Genomic DNA, 19,185 nt, shown 5'->3' with positions numbered 1-19,185 from the left:
TTGCTGAATGTATTCAAAGGGCCAACAAGTGATGATGTATAGCTGTAGCTGCTGTTGAACAATATAAAGGAAACTAGCTGGAGATGTGAGGATGAATAATTTCCTCCTCTGTGGTGACTTTGAAATAGTGGTGTTGGTCATCCTGAAAGACAAAAGGCGAGCAGCAGAGTACAGACCCTGGACCTAAGGAGAGCAGGATATTGGCTTAGTAAGGAAACATCTGGGAAGGGTCCCATGGGAGGCAACTCTGACAGTAAACAAAGGAGTCAACCAAAGCTGTCAGGCCTTGGAGTACAACACAGGCTTGTTCTTATACTCAGGAGCACAGGTAGATGTGTCAGGAGACAGATTTAGCTCAACAAGACATTTATGGTGGAGTTCTGATGTCAGAAAGTAATTTACTTTTACAAAGATCAGCCCTGAAGGTGTAATTTAAGAACATTGCCTGGTTGTGCCGATTGGTGTTAGGAAATACATGTTCATTTCAGTATAGCCATTTCAATATAGCCATTTCATGACTAGGAGAATAAGATATATTTGTTTGCAGTTTGCAGGTTTTAGCTTTCAGGACAATGGATAGAGGATCTCTTTGATCCAACGAAACTCAAAATGTGTGTCTGTATAACTAAACATAGATAGTGAATTAAAAATCTGCTATGAATTTAACATCTCCGATTTGGAATAATGGAGGGAATTTAGTTAGTCTTCTTTCATGTTCTGGAAAGAATTGCAAGTAGTCTATTAAATCTCAAGTTCCAGTTAATAGGTGATGCATATGCAACACAGCAACAAACTAACAGCTATCATATTTTAATTCCTTCAGATTTTAATTCTTTATATTCTGCTTGTTCATTAAGTAGGATTTTAGCTTGTTATACTTATGCAAAACAGAGAAAGTGTAGAGCTAGTTAATAGTTTTGCTTAAGAAATGTAATCTTTGTGAAAGGCTTTATGGCACTGTCATCAGGAATAGAACAACAGGAAGTAAAAATTTTCTGAGAATTCGTTGGAGACATAGATAGATAGATAGATAGATAGATAGATAGATAGATAGATAATATTAATGCACGTGCATGCCTACATATATGTGTTGCTGCTTTTTTCTTGGGAACATGCTCAATCGCTTTAATTGCAAACAGGAGGTGATATTTTGATCATTCTGTTCATCTTCTGATATTTATGACATAAATCTCATTTTTAAATTAAAGAAAAACACTGATCTGTATGGGTATGACTAATATGAATGAAATTATTTCTATCAGTGTGATGCCTGGGGTTTCTGTAAGTGGAAACTCTCCCTCTACTGAAATAAACCAAACCTTGTGTGTTTACAAAATGGATGTAATATTACTCACTATATATTACTGTTGAGAAGTGCATGCTGGAACAGACAAGATTTTTGACTGTAAAAATTTGAAAATGAAATAAAGTGCAGACATCTACTAGGCTAAGCATGGAATCTGATTCCAATATATATTTTCAATATTAAATCACAGAGGAATTTCTAGATCAACAGCAGATCAATCATTACATCTAGATTATTTCCATGTCCTTGACTAAATTAATCTGCAATTTCCTTTGGTATATTGCCTAACAGTCCCACTGTGAATGTGAAAAAAAGTGTTTGGTTTGCAAGTGATAGTCCCACTGCGAATTAAACCATTTTTAGGAATGGATAGCTCTTCTAGTCTTTTGGAAGTTGGAAAGATTTTGGGGAATGTTAGAAGTTTCACAGCTGCCAACACTTAATTATTAGTGCTCCCAGAAACTAATCACTTTCTTTAACTACTTTCATTAAAAGACTAGTATTTACTCACCTTGGAATAAACTAAATATGGAAAGCCTTGGTGATCTTGCTGATCACAGTTTTAAAATATTATCCATTCAGCTTCAATTTGGAAGTTGTAAATAAGTTTTCAAAGTACCGAGTTAATAAAAAATAGTAGTAAAATGACAATGTATGATCATAGTAACCATGAGCATTATAGGCAGCTTTGTGTGACACTAGCACTCCTCTTGTCTTTCTTGGGGTCATAAATTAGACTGTTTTAACAGATATAACAGAAAATTGCGTTTGGTGTTGTAATTGATAATTTCCTTTTTTTGTTCTAAGAATTCTGTTCACCCATTAAAGGATGTAAAACACTTTGATATTTTTAAAACTGGAAAGCAATTAGTATAAAATTACACTTATTGTTGTATTAGAATGAGTATCCACAGAATGGCAAAAATTGTTTGCAAGACTATTGAGTAAATAAGGGGTATTGACATTAGATATACTTGGGTTTAAAGTAAATATTGTTGGAAAGAGTAGGAATCTTTAAGTTCTCTGAAGAACATGAAAATTTTGACATCTGTAACTTTACATGTTGAATGTACACCCAGGAATTGGTGTATCCAATTTTTCCAGATTCAGTTCAGTTTACAGATCAATTAACCATCAGTCTAAGAAACACAAAAAAGTATGTCTGAATTTAATTAGTTAGGTCATTGGACTCTGAAAAACAAAGCAAATCCTTGGTGTGTTGCTGTGATGTTTGCAAACAGAATTGGTGTGAGCAAGCCTGTTGAAGTTTGAGGTTTTAGAATGTTCATTTTAACTTATGTACAGTAAAACACTCTTGTTTATACTCATGGCAAATTTTCCTCAAAATTTTATATTATAAATCCTGAAAAATATGCTTTTCTGGTCATTTCAAAGTTAAATAAGATGGAATATTTACAAAACATTACATTATACGGAAAATAGTGGAAAAATGCATGTACTACTCTATTCCACTGGTGTGCACTGTAGACTTACAAATGCCACTATAGGCAGTGAATTCTGTGTTGTTTAAAAGAATTTTCAGTTGGCTGACGTACAGAATGTACTCTTACTCTACATTATCTAGTGCTTTGGTAGTTAATGAAGGAAATTCCTATCCCAGTTTGTGGGATAGGAGACAAAAATTACACTAATTGACACTTAAATCTTTTTGGAGCATCAGTGATAAAAAAGTATAGCTAGATAAAAGGAAAAGCAGGCAAATGAGCCTTTTGTATATTCGGCAGAGACACAGAGACGTCTATTCTTCCTCTCTTTTTTTTTTTTTTTTTTTTTTTTTACAATTGAAAGGAAGTCACCAGCTATTGATTTTGAGATAGAGCCAAAAAAATCCTCATCTTTACACATCTTTTAAAACAAGTCTGTTCTGTTGTCTCTCTCAGTATATAGATGTTTTACACTATATTACAACAATCTGTGTATTGTTACTTAGGACCATTACTTTCTTTAAGAGATTGTGAATGGTTCCCTACCTGTTGTTCCTAGGTGAAGGAAGCTCCACTGATGTGAGTGAAGCTTCTGGATACATCTTCTATTATCACTGTAAACATTTAAATGCTCTTTAAAATGGAATGGCCTATTTGGAGGCTCAAGTTGTCTATAGGTAGATCTTGTTAAAGACTCCACATGATTTCTACCTTCTCCAGGAATTTTTATTCTGAAATTACCTTATAGTGTGAAGGTGCTACACAGCTGTTCACCTGAAATTGCTTTTTTTCATTCACTTTCTATATATATGAAATAGAAAAAGTGATACACTTATAATCTTACAAAAAATATATATTTAAATATATAAATATATAAATATATAAATATATAAATATATAAATATATAAATATATAAATATATAAATATATAAATGTATAAATATATTCTGTCCCATACTCTTCACCTGACTCAAAAAATGCCTTCTGATTGTCCCCTGAATCCTGCAAAAAGCTTAATAATTATTAGACATAAACAAGTAGCCTGAATGGCTATACTGGCTACTGTGAATTTCTCTGTTTAATTTCTTACCTAAGATGCCCAGAAATGCTAGGTACTTCGCATGACTATCATAGGAACAAAATTATGTGCAAAAAATAATTTTATAGTGTTTCTATACACTAGAGAATAGGCAGTAGTCTATTTTAGTGTGCTAGAGGAGTTTTTATAAAGTTTGATATCCGAAGCCTCAAGGCTGAGATTTAAAATATCATTAGGCAATTTTCTGTAAACAACATGTGAATTATTTTAGAATACAAATGACTTTATAGCATGGAATCTCGGTGCAGTTAATTTTCTAGTTAATAGGTCTAGAATTGTGAGTGTTTCTTACTGGTTTCAATGCTTCATTTGTTTGGGAGGCTGGTGGAATTTTCAGACTGACTGAAATGGGATGAAAATGGTGCTACATATCTGACTCCTGGTTTGGTAAAAGTACTTCAAATATTACTTTCAATATACACATTTTTTCCTGTGTAAATTACAGTAACTGACAGGTGCTTAGAGAGTAAGGAAAGAATTCTGTATTGCTGCTTCAGCAGCAATTCTTGCAAAGAGTTAACTATTCCTTCCACTGTTTTCATAAATCAGGTCCCTGATCATATTTAATCTCTGGAATTACGTACTTAATGTTCTTAGTGTCCAGCATAAAGCATAATTTGTCATGCTTCATAAAATTAAGGTTCCATTTGATGTTTATTTTCCCACAAATCTAATTTGGAAAGTGCAGGATAAGTCTACAGTTTCATTGACTCTTTTGCTCATACTGGCTTCTGACAAGATATTTAAACTCCATTCAGTCTAACTTGTCAATATTTTCTCTGTCTTCATTACACATTTGGCATCGAAAACACCAAGCAAGACCAGGATTACTTTTTGTTTCTTTTTTATTTAAAGAAAACTGAGGGATGAAAAGTTAATTCCGTGAGAAAGCATGTTCAGAAGAAACGTGTGTGTGCAAACTGAAACACATTTCTGCGCACAGATTTTCTGTGAAAGGAAAAATCATGCCAAAATGGCACCATTTGAGGAGGTTTGTTTAGCCTGTTGTTCTGCCACTGGCAGAAAGTATAACTTGGTGATGAAATGAAGAAGATGAGGGAGGAATGTGCAAATGCACACACTTATAGATATGTGTGTAGGTATGTGTTCGTGTGTTTGTGTACATGAAGCAATCTTGGTCCTAGGGATCAGTCTAGGTGCTCCTTCCCAGAGCAAGGGGGGTGGATCTAAATGATCTTCGAGGTTCCTTCCAATTCAGGTCATTCTATGATTTTATGATTGCATCTTTAACGAAAAGAATTTTTCATAGTTCAGATTGAAAGGCCCCAAATTATGACAAAGTTGATTCCTAATTAGTGTGGTCAGTTGACCATATGGCTGTCTAGATCAGAAATTAATTCTTTGCAGTATATAGTTTTAAAAAACCAAATAAACCAAAAGGCTTTTTAATATCTGATTTTTAATATATGTTTACTGTCCTGAATTTAACTTTTGGTATGATATTTTAGCATTCATTTAGTTGTTAAAGTAAATATTTCTGCTAGTGTGCTTACTTGTTATTCATCCACATAAAATCAACTTGTGCTGAAATTACTTGAAAAAACTAACAAACCACTGAAGAATTAAAAGTAACAACAGGTAGAATGTTGAAAATTGATGACATTAAAGGTATTGAATTAAAGATACAACCATTTTGCTCTTAGCTGATTCAGTTCTTTTTTTTCTATCCTTACCTGGATAAGGATGGCAATGAGTCACTTAAAAAATAATCTAATTTGAGAGGAGGCTTGGTTGGGAAAACAGCCTTGGATAATTTTATTCCCTTGTTTTTGAAACAAAACTTTCCACGCTTACATTGGAAAAAGTACTGCATATTACTTCAAGTAACAGCTTGAGGGATACCTTGAAGTCAAAGAGAAATCTGCTTATATCAATGAACTTTGAATCAGTTCCTAAGCTGTGTAGTAAGAGATGATTAGGAATTGTAACAGAAGATTCGTCAGGGACACTTGTTACTTCAGAGTGCCAGTATGATGTTCTATTGTGGGTGAGGCTCAGATAAAAAAGAAGATATGCCATGTAAACTGAAAGCAGCACAGTACAAGTGCTAAGGGCACTTGCCACTCGACTACTGCTCTATAGAAATTATTTTATGTAATTGCTTATCAGGTGACTAAAGCTGTATATTTCAGGCTCTTTTTCTGCAAGGAGAGCTGTATGGAGAAATGTCTTATGTTATCTTTACCTGAACTCTAAGCAGCACAACACTTTTAAATTTATTTGAACAAAGTCATCTCCTCTATTTCTTGAATCCTGTTGAACTTACAGTTCAGAAAACAAGCTTGAATACTGGTTTAATCTTTCTCTTTTAGCACAGGTTGTTAATGCTTAAGGATAAAGCTCACTGCATCAGAACATGACAGCTTTTGGAATTTGGTGTATTATAGTGCAATTTTTGTGCACTTTAAGTAACATTGGTATAATCGTCTGGTACTCATCAAGAAACCTTGATACCATTTTGATTTTCCTGAATATTTCACATTTTGTCAAATCAGACTTGCAAATTTTAATTGAATACCTTGGTATGGATGCTTTTCCTACAGGAAAGTAACGATTACAAATTCTAGTGTGGTTTCACACTATTTAGTATTCTAGTAATCTGACATGTATTTATTTGTAGAGACCTAGAGTTACAGAAAGCATCCTATTCCCAGCATCCCTTGACCATTAATCTGAAAAGTCAACAGTCCTCATCTGTAAGATAAGTGAACTTGTGTAGTCTCTAATTTAAATGTAGAGGCTTTGACTGTTGCACTCATTTTAATGTATTTTTGTTATGATTCATTAGCACTTACATTAAAAAATGTACTGTAAGTTAAATTTAGTTAATATTTTATTTTCCAATCTATCAATTAGCATTCCTATTATATCTTTAATGTTATTCATTTAATAATTTTGTATTAAAAATTAAAATTTTAACAGTGTTAAAAAAAAAAAAAAGTGGGAAAAACAGTGTTCTGATCTGCAACATGTAATACCCATACAGTTTAGGAAATTTATGAGACTGAGGACAATTTAAACTTGTTTTGAACCATGCTGACTATTATTGATTTTTCTGTTTCCTTACAGTTCTTTGTTTAGCTATATGTTTTTCTCAATTCAACAATAGTGAGGATGGAAAGTTGGCTAAGAAATTGGTTGTAAGCAAAAGAGTTATTGACCTTCTATACAGCAAATAAAATTTCAAAAACAAACAAACAAATATATTATCCATTGCACTATTTACTCTTTTTTTTCCAGATTATTTTCTGCATGTCTGAATTCATCTTTTTATGAAAAATCCTTGTATTTTTTGAGGAAGTGTTATCATCTTCCTTTTACAGTACTTATTAGAATTGCTTATGACGTATTCTAGTTCCTAAATTAATTACTAATAATAACTACCTAAACACACAGCAGTAGATAAATATTTGAAGTAACAGAAGGCAAGCTTTTATAGACTGGACTACAATTAAATTTGAAGGCTGTTTATTTGTAAAAATACCAAATATAAAATTATCTTCTGTAAATTATATACAAATTTTTATTGCTCTGAAAGTTAAGAAGGAGAATTTAATTGGTCTGGTCATTTATTTCCACAGAATAGAAGCTCATTTTTGCTTCCATTAAAGTCTGTACATGTATTTCTACTCACAGGCATACAAATCTCTTTTTTGTCTCAGTATTAAAACGAGGTTTTGAATTAGTCAGTCTCAGGTCTCCCAGGGCTTAGTCTGTGTTCCTTATTCGAGGAAGAAGCTTATTATATTAAGTTTGAGTAGGAAAAACAACCAAAAATCTACATACATGCATACATGGTCCCCTCCTCCTGATAAGGACACTAGTAATAGAAGTAAGCTAAATGCAGATCATAAAATCTCTTAAACTGAGAAACTTCAGTCTTGCAACAATATTTGGATGGAAATGAATTAAGCAGAGTTTAATAAGAAGTTTCAGGTGTCATTTAAAAAAATATTCTCAGCAGGGGCCTGTTCTACATTCTTTTGAAATATAAACCAGAATGTCTTGAACTGAACTTTTCAGCACAGTGAGGAGTCCTCCCCTCCTCCTTCCCCTCTCATTAAGCTAAGATGTCAGTGAGGAAGATTAAAGGGTTAAAGTTCCTGCTTTGCATCATATTTTTTGCTCAAGAATGCCCAAAATCATCTGACCTTTGAAATTTCAAATTATGAAAAATATTTACTGTAATCTTATGCCTAAAACAATCTTTACCATTTACATAGGATTTTTAACGCAGTTTATTTATTCTATTACCACTGTCACCCCTGTGATGTTCTGCCATAATCCAATCAGTTACAAGAAAAGCATGCTGTAGTTTATAAAATAAACAAATCAAACTCTTCTTTGTAAATGTCAAGAGCTCAAGTTTAACCTTGTTTGTTAGTGAAACATAAATTTTGTTTTGTTGGGGTTTTTTTTTGTTTTGGTTTGGGTTTTTTACTTTTTTTTTCTTTTTTTTCCTTTTTTTTTCTAATTGACTAGAGCTACAGTTATTAGATCAGTTGGTTATTATGGGAATTTTTGCTTTTTTATTACCTGGATTAAAAATTTGATCTCTCCGTGCATAGTAGCAAAAGGAAATAATAATTTGTTAGTACATTGGAATTCTCACTCTCTACATGAGTGATGGCTTGTCAAGCTTTGAGAGTTTTGGTTGACATGTGTCCCTTGTAAATTTCAAGCAGTATTCTACAAGAGATCAGCTGAAATGTGAATTATTTCCTTGAATGAGATCAGAGAGCATTTTAAATTCACCTAAACCAGTGTATGATGTTTGTGTAGATTAATCTTGGTTAGAACTCTATTAACTATGTTCATCTCTAGTCAAGAAAGGAAAAGTAGTTTGATAATTCAGTTATGTTAGTCTCACCTCAAACATAATTTCCATTTAGGAATACAGAAAACAGCATCTTGTACATGCCATTTTTTTGTAAGGTCATGATTATCAAAGCACCAATATTTTGCTAAACAACAAGAAGATGATAATTTGAAGAGCCTGCAGTAAAAAGCATGCTGCAAAAAGATGCCCAGTGCTTTCAAATTACTTTAGATACAGTCTCTGTTTCTAATTATGGGAAGTACAGAAACCACTTGAATCTGACGGGTTTTGTCAATATTAAAAAAATAGCCTTCAAGTCAAAGGCTAATTAAAGGATGCCTAATATTAAAGTTAGGTGTAAATAGTAATTGAATTTTGTTGGAACCAATGCTTCAACTTTTGTTTCTGCAGTCAGGAGTTACTCTGAGGCTCGTACAGGAATGAATGGAAAGTATTTGACTTATGGGCAGTTCCCAGAAACTGGGAAAACTTTTGGAAGTGGTTAGTATGAAGTAGGCTAGAAAGGAACCCAAATAGAAAGCTGATATTGGATAGTCTGAAAGACCATAGTGAAAGCGGACATTTAGTAAATTTGTAGTCAAATTACTGAAGTAAGCTAGTGAAGCATCTTTTTGGTGCAGCCGAGTAAGATACATTTGATGTAGATGCTGGTACATTTCATACCATGAGCATTACTTTTGAAATACAGCAAGCCGTGGAAGTAGGAGGGGAATGTAGCTGAACAGCAGCTAAAATGAGACATATAGAGAAAAGTGAGTGATGCTGACAGAAATTCTGGAGGTGAGGTTCTTTGCCCCAGACAAAGACAAAAATTTGTCTTAGGATTGAGCAAAAGAGAATGCTTAGAGGTGCTGTTGGAGTGAGACTACAATTGGGTGGTCCAGGGAAGATTAGGACAGCCAAGTGGTCTGTACTGTGAGGACCTTTGTGGTGTGAGCCACAGGTGAGGGTCTTAGTCCCAGACAGAAATGGAAAATAAAGTCCTTCTACTGTTTCCCATATTATAATATTGGCATAAGGTCTGCCTGAAACTATCTATGGCTTGGCTATAAATAAAATAAGGGAATATGAGTATTTGTTTATAAACCACAGTAAAGGTTTTAAAGGAAGAATGACTTGACGTACAATTTATTATTGGTAATTTAATTGTAATTTTTTTTTTCAGTGACTAAACAGCTTTCACTTACTGCATTCATCTTATGAGGGAAGAGAGGAGAAATTCAGGGAAATTCTGGAAAATTGCCAGTATCTTGACAGATAGGATATTTGTAACTGAGAGATAATCTTAAACCAGATGTGGGCAAAAAAAAAAAAAAAAAGGCCCTAGTTATTATGGCAAAATTTTCAAAATATAGGAGGAGCAGATTACAGTTTTCATATCTTTTTTTCTAATTTAGAAGTCTGAGTTTTCATTTTTCCTGTGGGGGCATTTACTCTGTTTAAGATGCAGCAAACAAGATTTTGGTGGTGAAGGGGCAGTTACTTCAATGGTTCCTTATGTGGCAGCAGCAGATACCCACAAGTGTTTCAGAGGGTTCCCACGAGTCCCTCAGTGATCTCTGAGAGGATGCCTGGAATGTCAGGAAGAGACTCAAACTACAGCACTTTCAACTTCAACCTGGAAAATCTACTGCCAGGGATTTTCTCCAGGCTACTTTGAAATTCAGTCAATATCAATATAATTGGCAAAACTGAGGAATGGTTCTTGACCAAATATTTTATATTTGTATGCAAATATATGGCCTGCTACCTTTTGGACAACATGAGGGCTCCCCAACCAGAAATGGTGGTAAAATATTGAAATATTTATATTACCAAATATGAGACAAAGCTGCATCAAGAATAAACACTGAGATGAGGTTGACACTGTTTTAATTTGAAAGGTAGGTGAAGGTGTTGATGCTTAGTTTTTATTATTTTTACTGTTTTCACTAAGTACATTTACATCTAGAAGATTCATTACTTCTCATAATTATCAAGTGTACATTTTCTAGTGAAAAATGAAGGAATCTCTTTTTTTCTGTGTTTCTCTCAGCTGAAACACACTTTATTCATAACAAAAATAACAGATATTTGTATGGACTGGTAATGTGGGAGGTTTGCATTTTCTGAGCTACAGACTGTTGAATTTGGTTCTGGAAGATAATAAAGTACATGGTTCATCTTTCATATTCATTAATGATCAGGATATGTGGATATATTTAATATATCGCCTGGCTATAAAAATGAAAACGGCATTTTTATATTTGTTTGTTTTAAACAATGGGTGAAAGTCCCTTAGTTTCCAAGACAGCCTAAAAATGATTTGACATTTGGCTTATCTATCAGAACACAGAGAATAGTAGAACAGCACAAAATGTATCAGAAAAAAAAAAACACACTCTTATTTGTTTTTAAATATTCATGCCAACATTCATGCTTTTCTGGCAAGCCTAAAAGAATACCTACTACACAAAATTGTCCTTACGTCTTATGACTATCATATGCTTTACTTATAGCATGTGTTCTTATATCTTCATTATAACAGTCCTTTCTAGTTTTAACTTTTTTCCTATATAATTTTCTAAATTGTTTTTGATGCATGAAAATGTTGACTAAATAAGCAGCACTGTGCAGCTGGTAGATGCTGATAGTTTGGACATTCTCAGTCCTGTTAAGAATTGGGATTACAATGAAGAAGGTTAACATACCCTGCTTGAGCAGGGACACTGGCCCAGGTGGCCCACTGTGGTCTTTCCTACCTCATCAATTCGGTGATACTGCAGGAAACTTCCAGTATTTGTTTAGTCATCTTGTTTAGTTTTTCCACAAGAAAAATGTAAACATCTCTTAAATGTGAGATCATAAAAATGAGATCAAATATGAAAACCCTTTATAATTTTGAAGTAGAAATGAGTGTATGCATGATGTGTTGGCATTCTCTTTGCTGATCTCAAATGTTTAGATAGGTAAAGATAGCTCCTCAGAAGTATTCAATTATTTAAAAATAATTGGTGAAAGTAGAATTTTGGATAGGCATTATGGATAATTTTCTATGGTAGACATTGATAGAAAATGTGCTTTCCTTGAATGAATAGTAGATTCTCCTCAACAGGAGGTGTTAATTTTAATGTAATACATAGTCCATATGAAATTGAACTCACAAGAAACATCAGAAGCAGTGACAGATTCAGATGGAAAGATCTGTAAGATCAAAGGTAATTTTCTTTACCTGACTATATTCCTATTTTTGAACTTATTTATGCCTATCTGCATATATTATTTCTGATTTAATATATCTATGGGCAACTTATATTCCTGCATAAATCAATTCTCTTAAATTAGTCGTACACACAAAAGAGTTTTCTCTGTATGCAGACAAGGGGAGAGGAAAAAAAAAGTACTGGTAAATCAGCAACTTTCCATTTAATGTCAGCATAGTGCAATTATATCAGCTTGCAGCAGACTTAAGCATTTGAGTAGAACCAGGAGGAAGAAATATTTGATTACTAAATATGCTGGTGCTAGGCATTGTTATAAATATGAGCATTCATTAAAAACTTCAATTTCTTGCAGGGCTTGGTGTCTCAAGATATTGTCAGGCACAATAACATTTATCAAGCTTTCAGTATAGGTGTTGATGGACTAAATGGTGTTCTTGGCGGACTTGCATACAATAAGGAAAAAAAACAGAATAATTTTTTTACTGTATTGAAGCATTTGACAAATAAAAAGATAGCCAACATTTTTCTTCCCTTTCCTGTGGAAGAAGTGCTATGGATTCTGGTAGTCTTTGGTTGCACCTTTTAGGTGAACAAAGAAAAGAATTCTAGAAAGTGTCAGACATACTGGAAATAATCGTTGTGAAACTGCCCAGTGTCACACATGCTAAGTAATAATTTTGCTTGCTAGCAAACATCACACCTGCATAAAGCAGTGCTGATCTTGGAAGCAGGAAAGTTGAAGAGATTTTCTTTCAGACCTTAGGAGCTTTGGAAGTTTTTGTCATGTTCTTACAGACTTCTAGCGGTAGAAATCTCAAAACAAAACAAAACAAAACAAAACCACAAACAAACATAAGAAAACAAATAAAAAAAAATTAAATTACCCAAAAACCAGACTCCCTCCCCTATACCCCAACAAAATAGAGGTTACTTTGCAAGTAACCAAAGATTCTTGGAAGTGTTTTCCGTCCTGGTGCACATGATTGTCTTGCTATGTGAAATCCATCCTCCTCTTATGCCTTTCTCAAAGGGAGGTGAGCAGTGGACTGGAACATTATCTTCCAAATACTGTAGGTACAGCTGAACTAAAACCGCATGTGATTTAAGAGAGCCAGATTCATCAATGTAATATTTTCTTCTCTTGTTTATCTCTTTGAAGATTCTTCTGGCAGTATAAGTTTCTTCCTGATCCTACAACACAGAAATTTTTTTCCCAATTGTGCTGAGAGACTATCTTTGATCATTTGATACCATTACTTTTAGACCACTGGTAAAATATCTTCAGACCCAGTACTATGTTTCACAGTGAATTCCATGATGGAATGTGGTGTTTTTGCTTGATGTTTGCTTAATCTTCAGGAAGAGCTTGGTTTCAGTTCATTTGATCCAATCTACCTAGGTGCCACATTTAAATAAGCTGCATGTTTGCCACTCCTAGCAGCTGAAGCACATTCCATGCTGTGGAAGTTGATGACATCTCGTAAACTACCACTGTGAAAGGGCAGAATCTCTGTCCTTGCATTTCTTACCGGTGTACAACAATTTGAAAGATGGTTGGTAAAACTGCACAGTTCTTGAGTTCTTGTCTCTGGCTTTGAAAAGACTGTTGGATATGACATTTCTTGAGAGACAGTATTCCTGTCTGAGTTGCAGAAAAGGAAAAGTTGCTTCTCGTACTGAGTTTTCTGAGTAACTACGGGGAAGAAATCTGTACGAATCAAATTCATTTGTGACTTTATGAAGATTTATAGTTATTTCAATAGGTTTTCTTTATTTAGGAGAGTGTCATGGTCCTTAATTAATAATCAACTTGTGGCTTATTAAATTTTCAGTTTAATATACCTCTTGCTTAAATTCTGTAGAATAATTTGTAGCATAGATGAATGGAAATTACCTCCATGCACAATACAGTGAAGATATCAACAATCCTGAAAATATGTGTTCATTTATCTTGCTTTGGAACATGAAAAAAGCCCTGCATAGTCATTTTAAGGACAAAAAAAATGATATTGATTTTAAATTTTCATTTTTGATCTGCACAAACTTAAGCAGATATTTTACTTTTGTACTTGAGTGAAGCTGCCCGAGGTCACTAGTTTAAACAGGAATTCTTGCATCTCTGGTCACAAATCTGTAGGTCTCATTTAGTTTGCCTGGAGATTCCAAGTATAAGGACAGATAGCATTAGAAGCTAATGATTTGCTGTGGTTGTGTAAGATTCAAATAGGAAATAAAAAATAAAAACAAATAAATAACACTCTTCTATTCTCAGCCAAATTAGCTTTAATTTGAGATATGTAGATACTCTTTCACAGAGCATGCTTTTGGTAAAGAAAATGCCAGTTTTTTAGGAGAAAAATTTGCAGGGAGAATTTCTGGTTGGATTGGCAGTTTTTTTATTTCTGACATCGTCAAGTCAGATCAGATCAAAACTACAGGATTTTCTTAACATAATGTTTGTGTTCTGTCCAACTCTATTTTAAATACTTCTTTTAAAAAGCTGAAGATCATAATTCTCTAAATACACTTTCCTACCTTTTCCAAGTTTTATAGGAAGCTAGCAAATCTTTGCACTCAAAAGAAAAAAAGCTGAAGGGTTTGTGAAATTTCTTCTGTTTACTGTCTGAAATCATGTTGACTGCTGCATTTCATCTTCATCATCTTTCTTTTTGCATGCATTACACCTTAATTGTTGCACTTCATCCTACTCTATCTTTTCTTGACTAAGGGGAAGGAGAAAGATACTGTTTCAACAAAGCTTTTGGAACCTCAACCACTGTTATATTGCCTTAAACTGAACAAAAGCATTAAGATTTTCCTGCTAATGAACTGTACGAGGTGGAGTTCCTTTTCTGTGTCTGATTCACCTTTGCAATTATCCACTTCATTGACACTACCTTGACCTCATTCTATGCTTCCACCATTATTCTTGTCTCCCTATTGAAAAGTAAAATTCACTGCGAGTCTGCACATATATTTTATGGAGAGAAAATATTAACGTTTTCAAGGGAAAATTAAAGATCGCGAGGTTTTTTCACATGTTGCAATGTTTTTTCTTAAGATTTCAGTTTTGTTTATGAATCAGAATCTGGAGTTCCACACGAGAGCATCCTATAGAATGGAATATGCCTGTGGCTGCTTTGGGTTAGCTGTCTGCTCCCAGATTCTTGTGCAGCCCGAGCCTCACTGCTCGGGCAGGGCAGTATGAGAAGCTGAAAACGCCTTGACTTAGCACTGCTCATTGACAGTAAAAATTCCCTCTGTTATCAACATTATTCTCATACTAAATTCAGAACATAGCACTGTACCAGCTACTAGGAGGAAAATTAACTCCTATCCCAGCTGAAATCAGGACTGTTAAATATGTAAATATATCATAATTGCATCTTGAGTGCAATGAATTGAAATTTTACAGACAGAGGTAAATAAATTTATCTTTGACATCAGATCTTCATGTAATAGTAATCTTCTGCTTAATTTCTTGACTGAAATTCAACCTTGGATGGTTTTGTGATTTTTCTCTATTTGATGTCTGACAAAAATGAATTTGTATTGATTAGTGTCAACTCTGTGCAAAGGTGAACTTTCAGGCTTAGAATTTCAGCTGTGTATTTTGGCAGGTGTTTTGCAAGAAGACAGGGTTTCTCATGTTCCAGAACTTTCATGGATACTTTTAATAATACTTATGCCTGCATATTTATTTAGGAAACAATATGGAGCTTGTGATTGTAGTCCAATAGACAGTATTCAAACAGCTTGTATAACTTTGGTGGGGAAGAAATAATATTTGCTGCTAAATAGAGGAATGTATTCCCTAATTTCCAACTATTGTACAGAAATTCAGTGGCTAGATTTTAAGGATCTCATTAGGAACATGTAAGCCTCAAACATTTACTTGTGCGTTGGCATTAGAAACTTGTAGTCTGTCACTCTGGACCTGCTCTAATAGTTTGATGACCTGTGCCCAAAACTGCAGACAGTGCTTGAGATGAGACCACATCAATACAGAGCAGAGTGGAACAATCAGTTTTACCGTCCTCTGAAAATCTGAATGACCCTCTTTAACTTTATTTGGTTTCTAATTGTTTTTATTTACTCAGAAATAAAGTGGGAACAGAGCATTTGCAATTTGATTTAACTAGATAATGACATTGTTACTATTCACAGGTACGGAGTTACATTTCTTTTAGGCTGTAACAGCATGTTCTTTTTGCTCTACTTTCAGTACCTTTTCATTATTTGCCAGAAATTAATTTTAGAATAAAAATAACCAATAGAGCTGAAAAGATACACCTCTATGGCTCTTTCTTAAGCCTTGTTGGCACAGATATCCTGTTTCTTCAATGAAGAAGTGTCACCAATGTTTTGAGTCTCCATTTTCATCATACCATCGATTTTAGTTCTCACAGAACTGAAAATTGTAAAAAGTTCTTAAAATTTTGACCTTTTTAAAAATAGATTGGTAATTATCTTCTTTTTTCACCTCAATTAAAAGAATGGAACCTTTTATTTTTCATAGTTTTTAATCTATGTTAATGTCTTTTAATCTCCTGCAAAGAACCAGTTAATAATAACTTTTTAACATTAAGTACTTGTCAGTAATAATCTTACAATAAATTTCCATTAGTAACTGATAAGTGCCTGGTTTGTGTTATAAATACAAATTCACTTTACCATTCTTCATTTGAAGTCTGAGAAGTATTTAATGAAGTTTTGACAAAAACTTCTGCCATTATCTCTGAAGAATAAATCAGTTCTTTAATAATTACTCAATATGACATAGTAATGTGTCTTTTTGTTTAATTTAATTCGCCCCATATGTGCATTTGATGAACAAATTCATAAAGTTATCTTAAAATAAGGTTACAGCATTGGTCATAAAAGATAATATTTCCCTTAAGACTATTAATTGTGAAACCACAAGAAAAAGATTAGCATGAAAGCTTAAAAATCTTTCCTCTGATTATGAGGAAAACCATATTTAGTACTGAAGATATACTTTAGAACTTCTTCATTTTAACAAAAATGTATTACAATTCTTCTAAATTGTAAACAGAAGTAAAACATGCTGATTTTTTGTCTTTTGGAGAATAAAAAGTGAACTTTGACATTGTCAAGCCAAAATCAGTATCAGTGTTATTTAAAACATTTTATTTTTTTTAATATTATTTCTCTATAAATAGCAGGAAAGGAATAAGACTTTGCTACCAGTTACGGTATTAAAAAATTACCTATTATTTACTTTTTTCAAGGTACATTTGATGAAAAATTGACTGTCTTGTATTTAGCTTTACTTAACATGGGAAACTTATATCTTGGGCTGATTTCTAAGGTGCCCACTTTACTCTGAGGTGAAGCTATTAGCCTCACCCAGTGAAAACCAGGGGGTTTTAATCAGATTATTCTTTTTTTTTTTTTTTTTTTCCTTTTTTTGGTTATTCTTCCTCATATTCTCAACCCTCCCAGCTGGAAAGAATGCAGTGTGAGAATGCTTCTGAATGGGGAAAGAGAAAGCGACTAGAAGCAGGAAAACTAAGTTTGGAAGAAGAGACCAGAAAACTAAAAATGCAGGTAAAAGAAATTCAGGAACCTCTGGAGATGAAAAAAATTAAGCAATACTAGCTAAATTAAGTTGTGATCATTAAAATGCACAAGGTAGGCTTTTGGTTAAAAATAAGCTTATTTTTATTTAGTTTAGTGCTATTACTTAGTTGGGTTATTTGGGGAGCATTCAAAACCAAAATTACTATTTCAAAATGTCAAAAGGTATCCCTAAAACAAAGATTATAAAAGACAAAGCAGTCCTTACTGCATCCCAGACCTGAACAATTGGATCTCAGTGGCTTAAAATTTTTGTAGGGTACAGAAACAGGAAATAATAGTGTTCATTTTTAAAAGGATCAGGGAGAAATTTGAGTATAACAAGATTAGGAAGCAAAAGTGAAGACTGGGAGGAACAGAAGAGATTTAAGTAAGCTTTGGAAGCTACAGAGTACTGATGAAGGTCAAAGCGAAAATAAACTATGAGACAAATAATTTCCCTGTCTTGTTGAACATTGAGTCTCTTCTTAGGAGAGGGAGAACTGAAGGAAGCGCTTATTCCTTATTTTTTTGTTCCTCCAAAGATCTGTTCATTTATTGTCCATTTAAAAATGGCTTGATAATTTATTCAGAGACTCTTGGACTTTATTTTATGGTTTCTATGCTGATAACTAAATAATAATCCAGAAGGCTCTCACTTTCATTAAGACTCTGAAAGTTCAAAAAAGAGAATGGAAAAAGACCCCCCAAACCCACCAACCAATCACTAAATGTACATATCCGATGCTATGAGTTGAGTAGTGAGAAACAGTAATTTTTTTTATTTGCCTAAATAACCAATAATTTAATTTATGTGCATTTGCTGTTAAATAATGACATTTTAAGTAACTAGATTTGGGGTTTAGTAACTAGTTAATTTCTCTTGGGAAAGACTGAGAGAGAAGTTTTTATACTTGATATCTGCTGTTAAATGTAATCATAAGATTTTTATATTTCCATCATGACTGAGTAATAGGAAAAGGAAGCTCATGCATATAAGCCTACCTTTCTAACATATCTCACATAACAAACAACGGGTTTTGACTTTTCTTTGCTACTATTTATTTGATAACATATACGTATCACATCATACCATATCACATCAGAATTTTCTGGATTTTGTAATGCAAGTAACTTGAGGTTGGAGATATGGTCAGAAAGAGACTCATCTGCTTAGATATATTACCATATTTCAAATCTCTTTTGCTTATATGTCTATGCTGGCTTGTTTATTTGTTTGGTTTTCTTTTGAAAAATACTTAGTTGCATAGACCATTAGATATCTGTGATCGACTCTCAGTTAGTATCAGCTCTCTCTGTTAGTAAAGCACCCCTAGATTTGATTTACTATAACTGAAAAACATGGAATCACATGACAAGTCAGGCTGGAATGGATCTCATGAGATCTTCAGTCCTACCTCCTGCTCAAAGCAAGATCAGTTCCAAAGTCAGACTGAGTTATTCAAGGTTTTGTCCAGTGAGGTCTCAAAACCATCCAGGACCTACCCTGGGCAGCTGGTTTGTGATGGCTTGACCTCAGCTGGCAGTTCAGCTCCCACCCAGGGGCACAATTGAGAAAAAAACCTTGTGGACTGAGATAAAGACAGATTAATAACTGGAAAGGGGGAGAAGGAAAAGGAAGGGGAAAAAAAGAAATGATAAAGAAGTGATCAACACCACCAGAAGACTG

The 19,185-nt window shown here is 33.7% G+C and overlaps 1 protein-coding gene across 2 annotated transcripts in view; it reads left to right on the top strand.

Moving 5' to 3' along the window:
* The window catches only part of CCDC102B (coiled-coil domain containing 102B), a 135,941-nt gene that overhangs the window by 24,509 nt on the left and 92,247 nt on the right, over nt 1–19,185 (top strand). The window contains exon 5 of one of the 2 annotated variants that reach the window (XM_014870901.2): nt 17,382–17,486. The exons of the other annotated variant lie outside the window; for it this stretch is intronic. Coding sequence (XP_014726387.2) covers nt 17,382–17,486 — 105 coding nt within the window. The remainder of the gene's footprint in view (nt 1–17,381; nt 17,487–19,185) is intronic. 2 annotated transcript variants of the gene reach the window in all.

The sequence above is a fragment of the Sturnus vulgaris genome, chromosome 1 (assembly GCF_052056855.1).
Source record: "Sturnus vulgaris isolate bStuVul1 chromosome 1, bStuVul1.hap1, whole genome shotgun sequence".
In the NCBI taxonomy this organism is placed as follows: domain Eukaryota; kingdom Metazoa; phylum Chordata; class Aves; order Passeriformes; family Sturnidae; genus Sturnus; species Sturnus vulgaris.
Note: the sequence above shows the minus strand (reverse complement) of the source record. Positions and strands in the feature narration are given on the sequence as shown.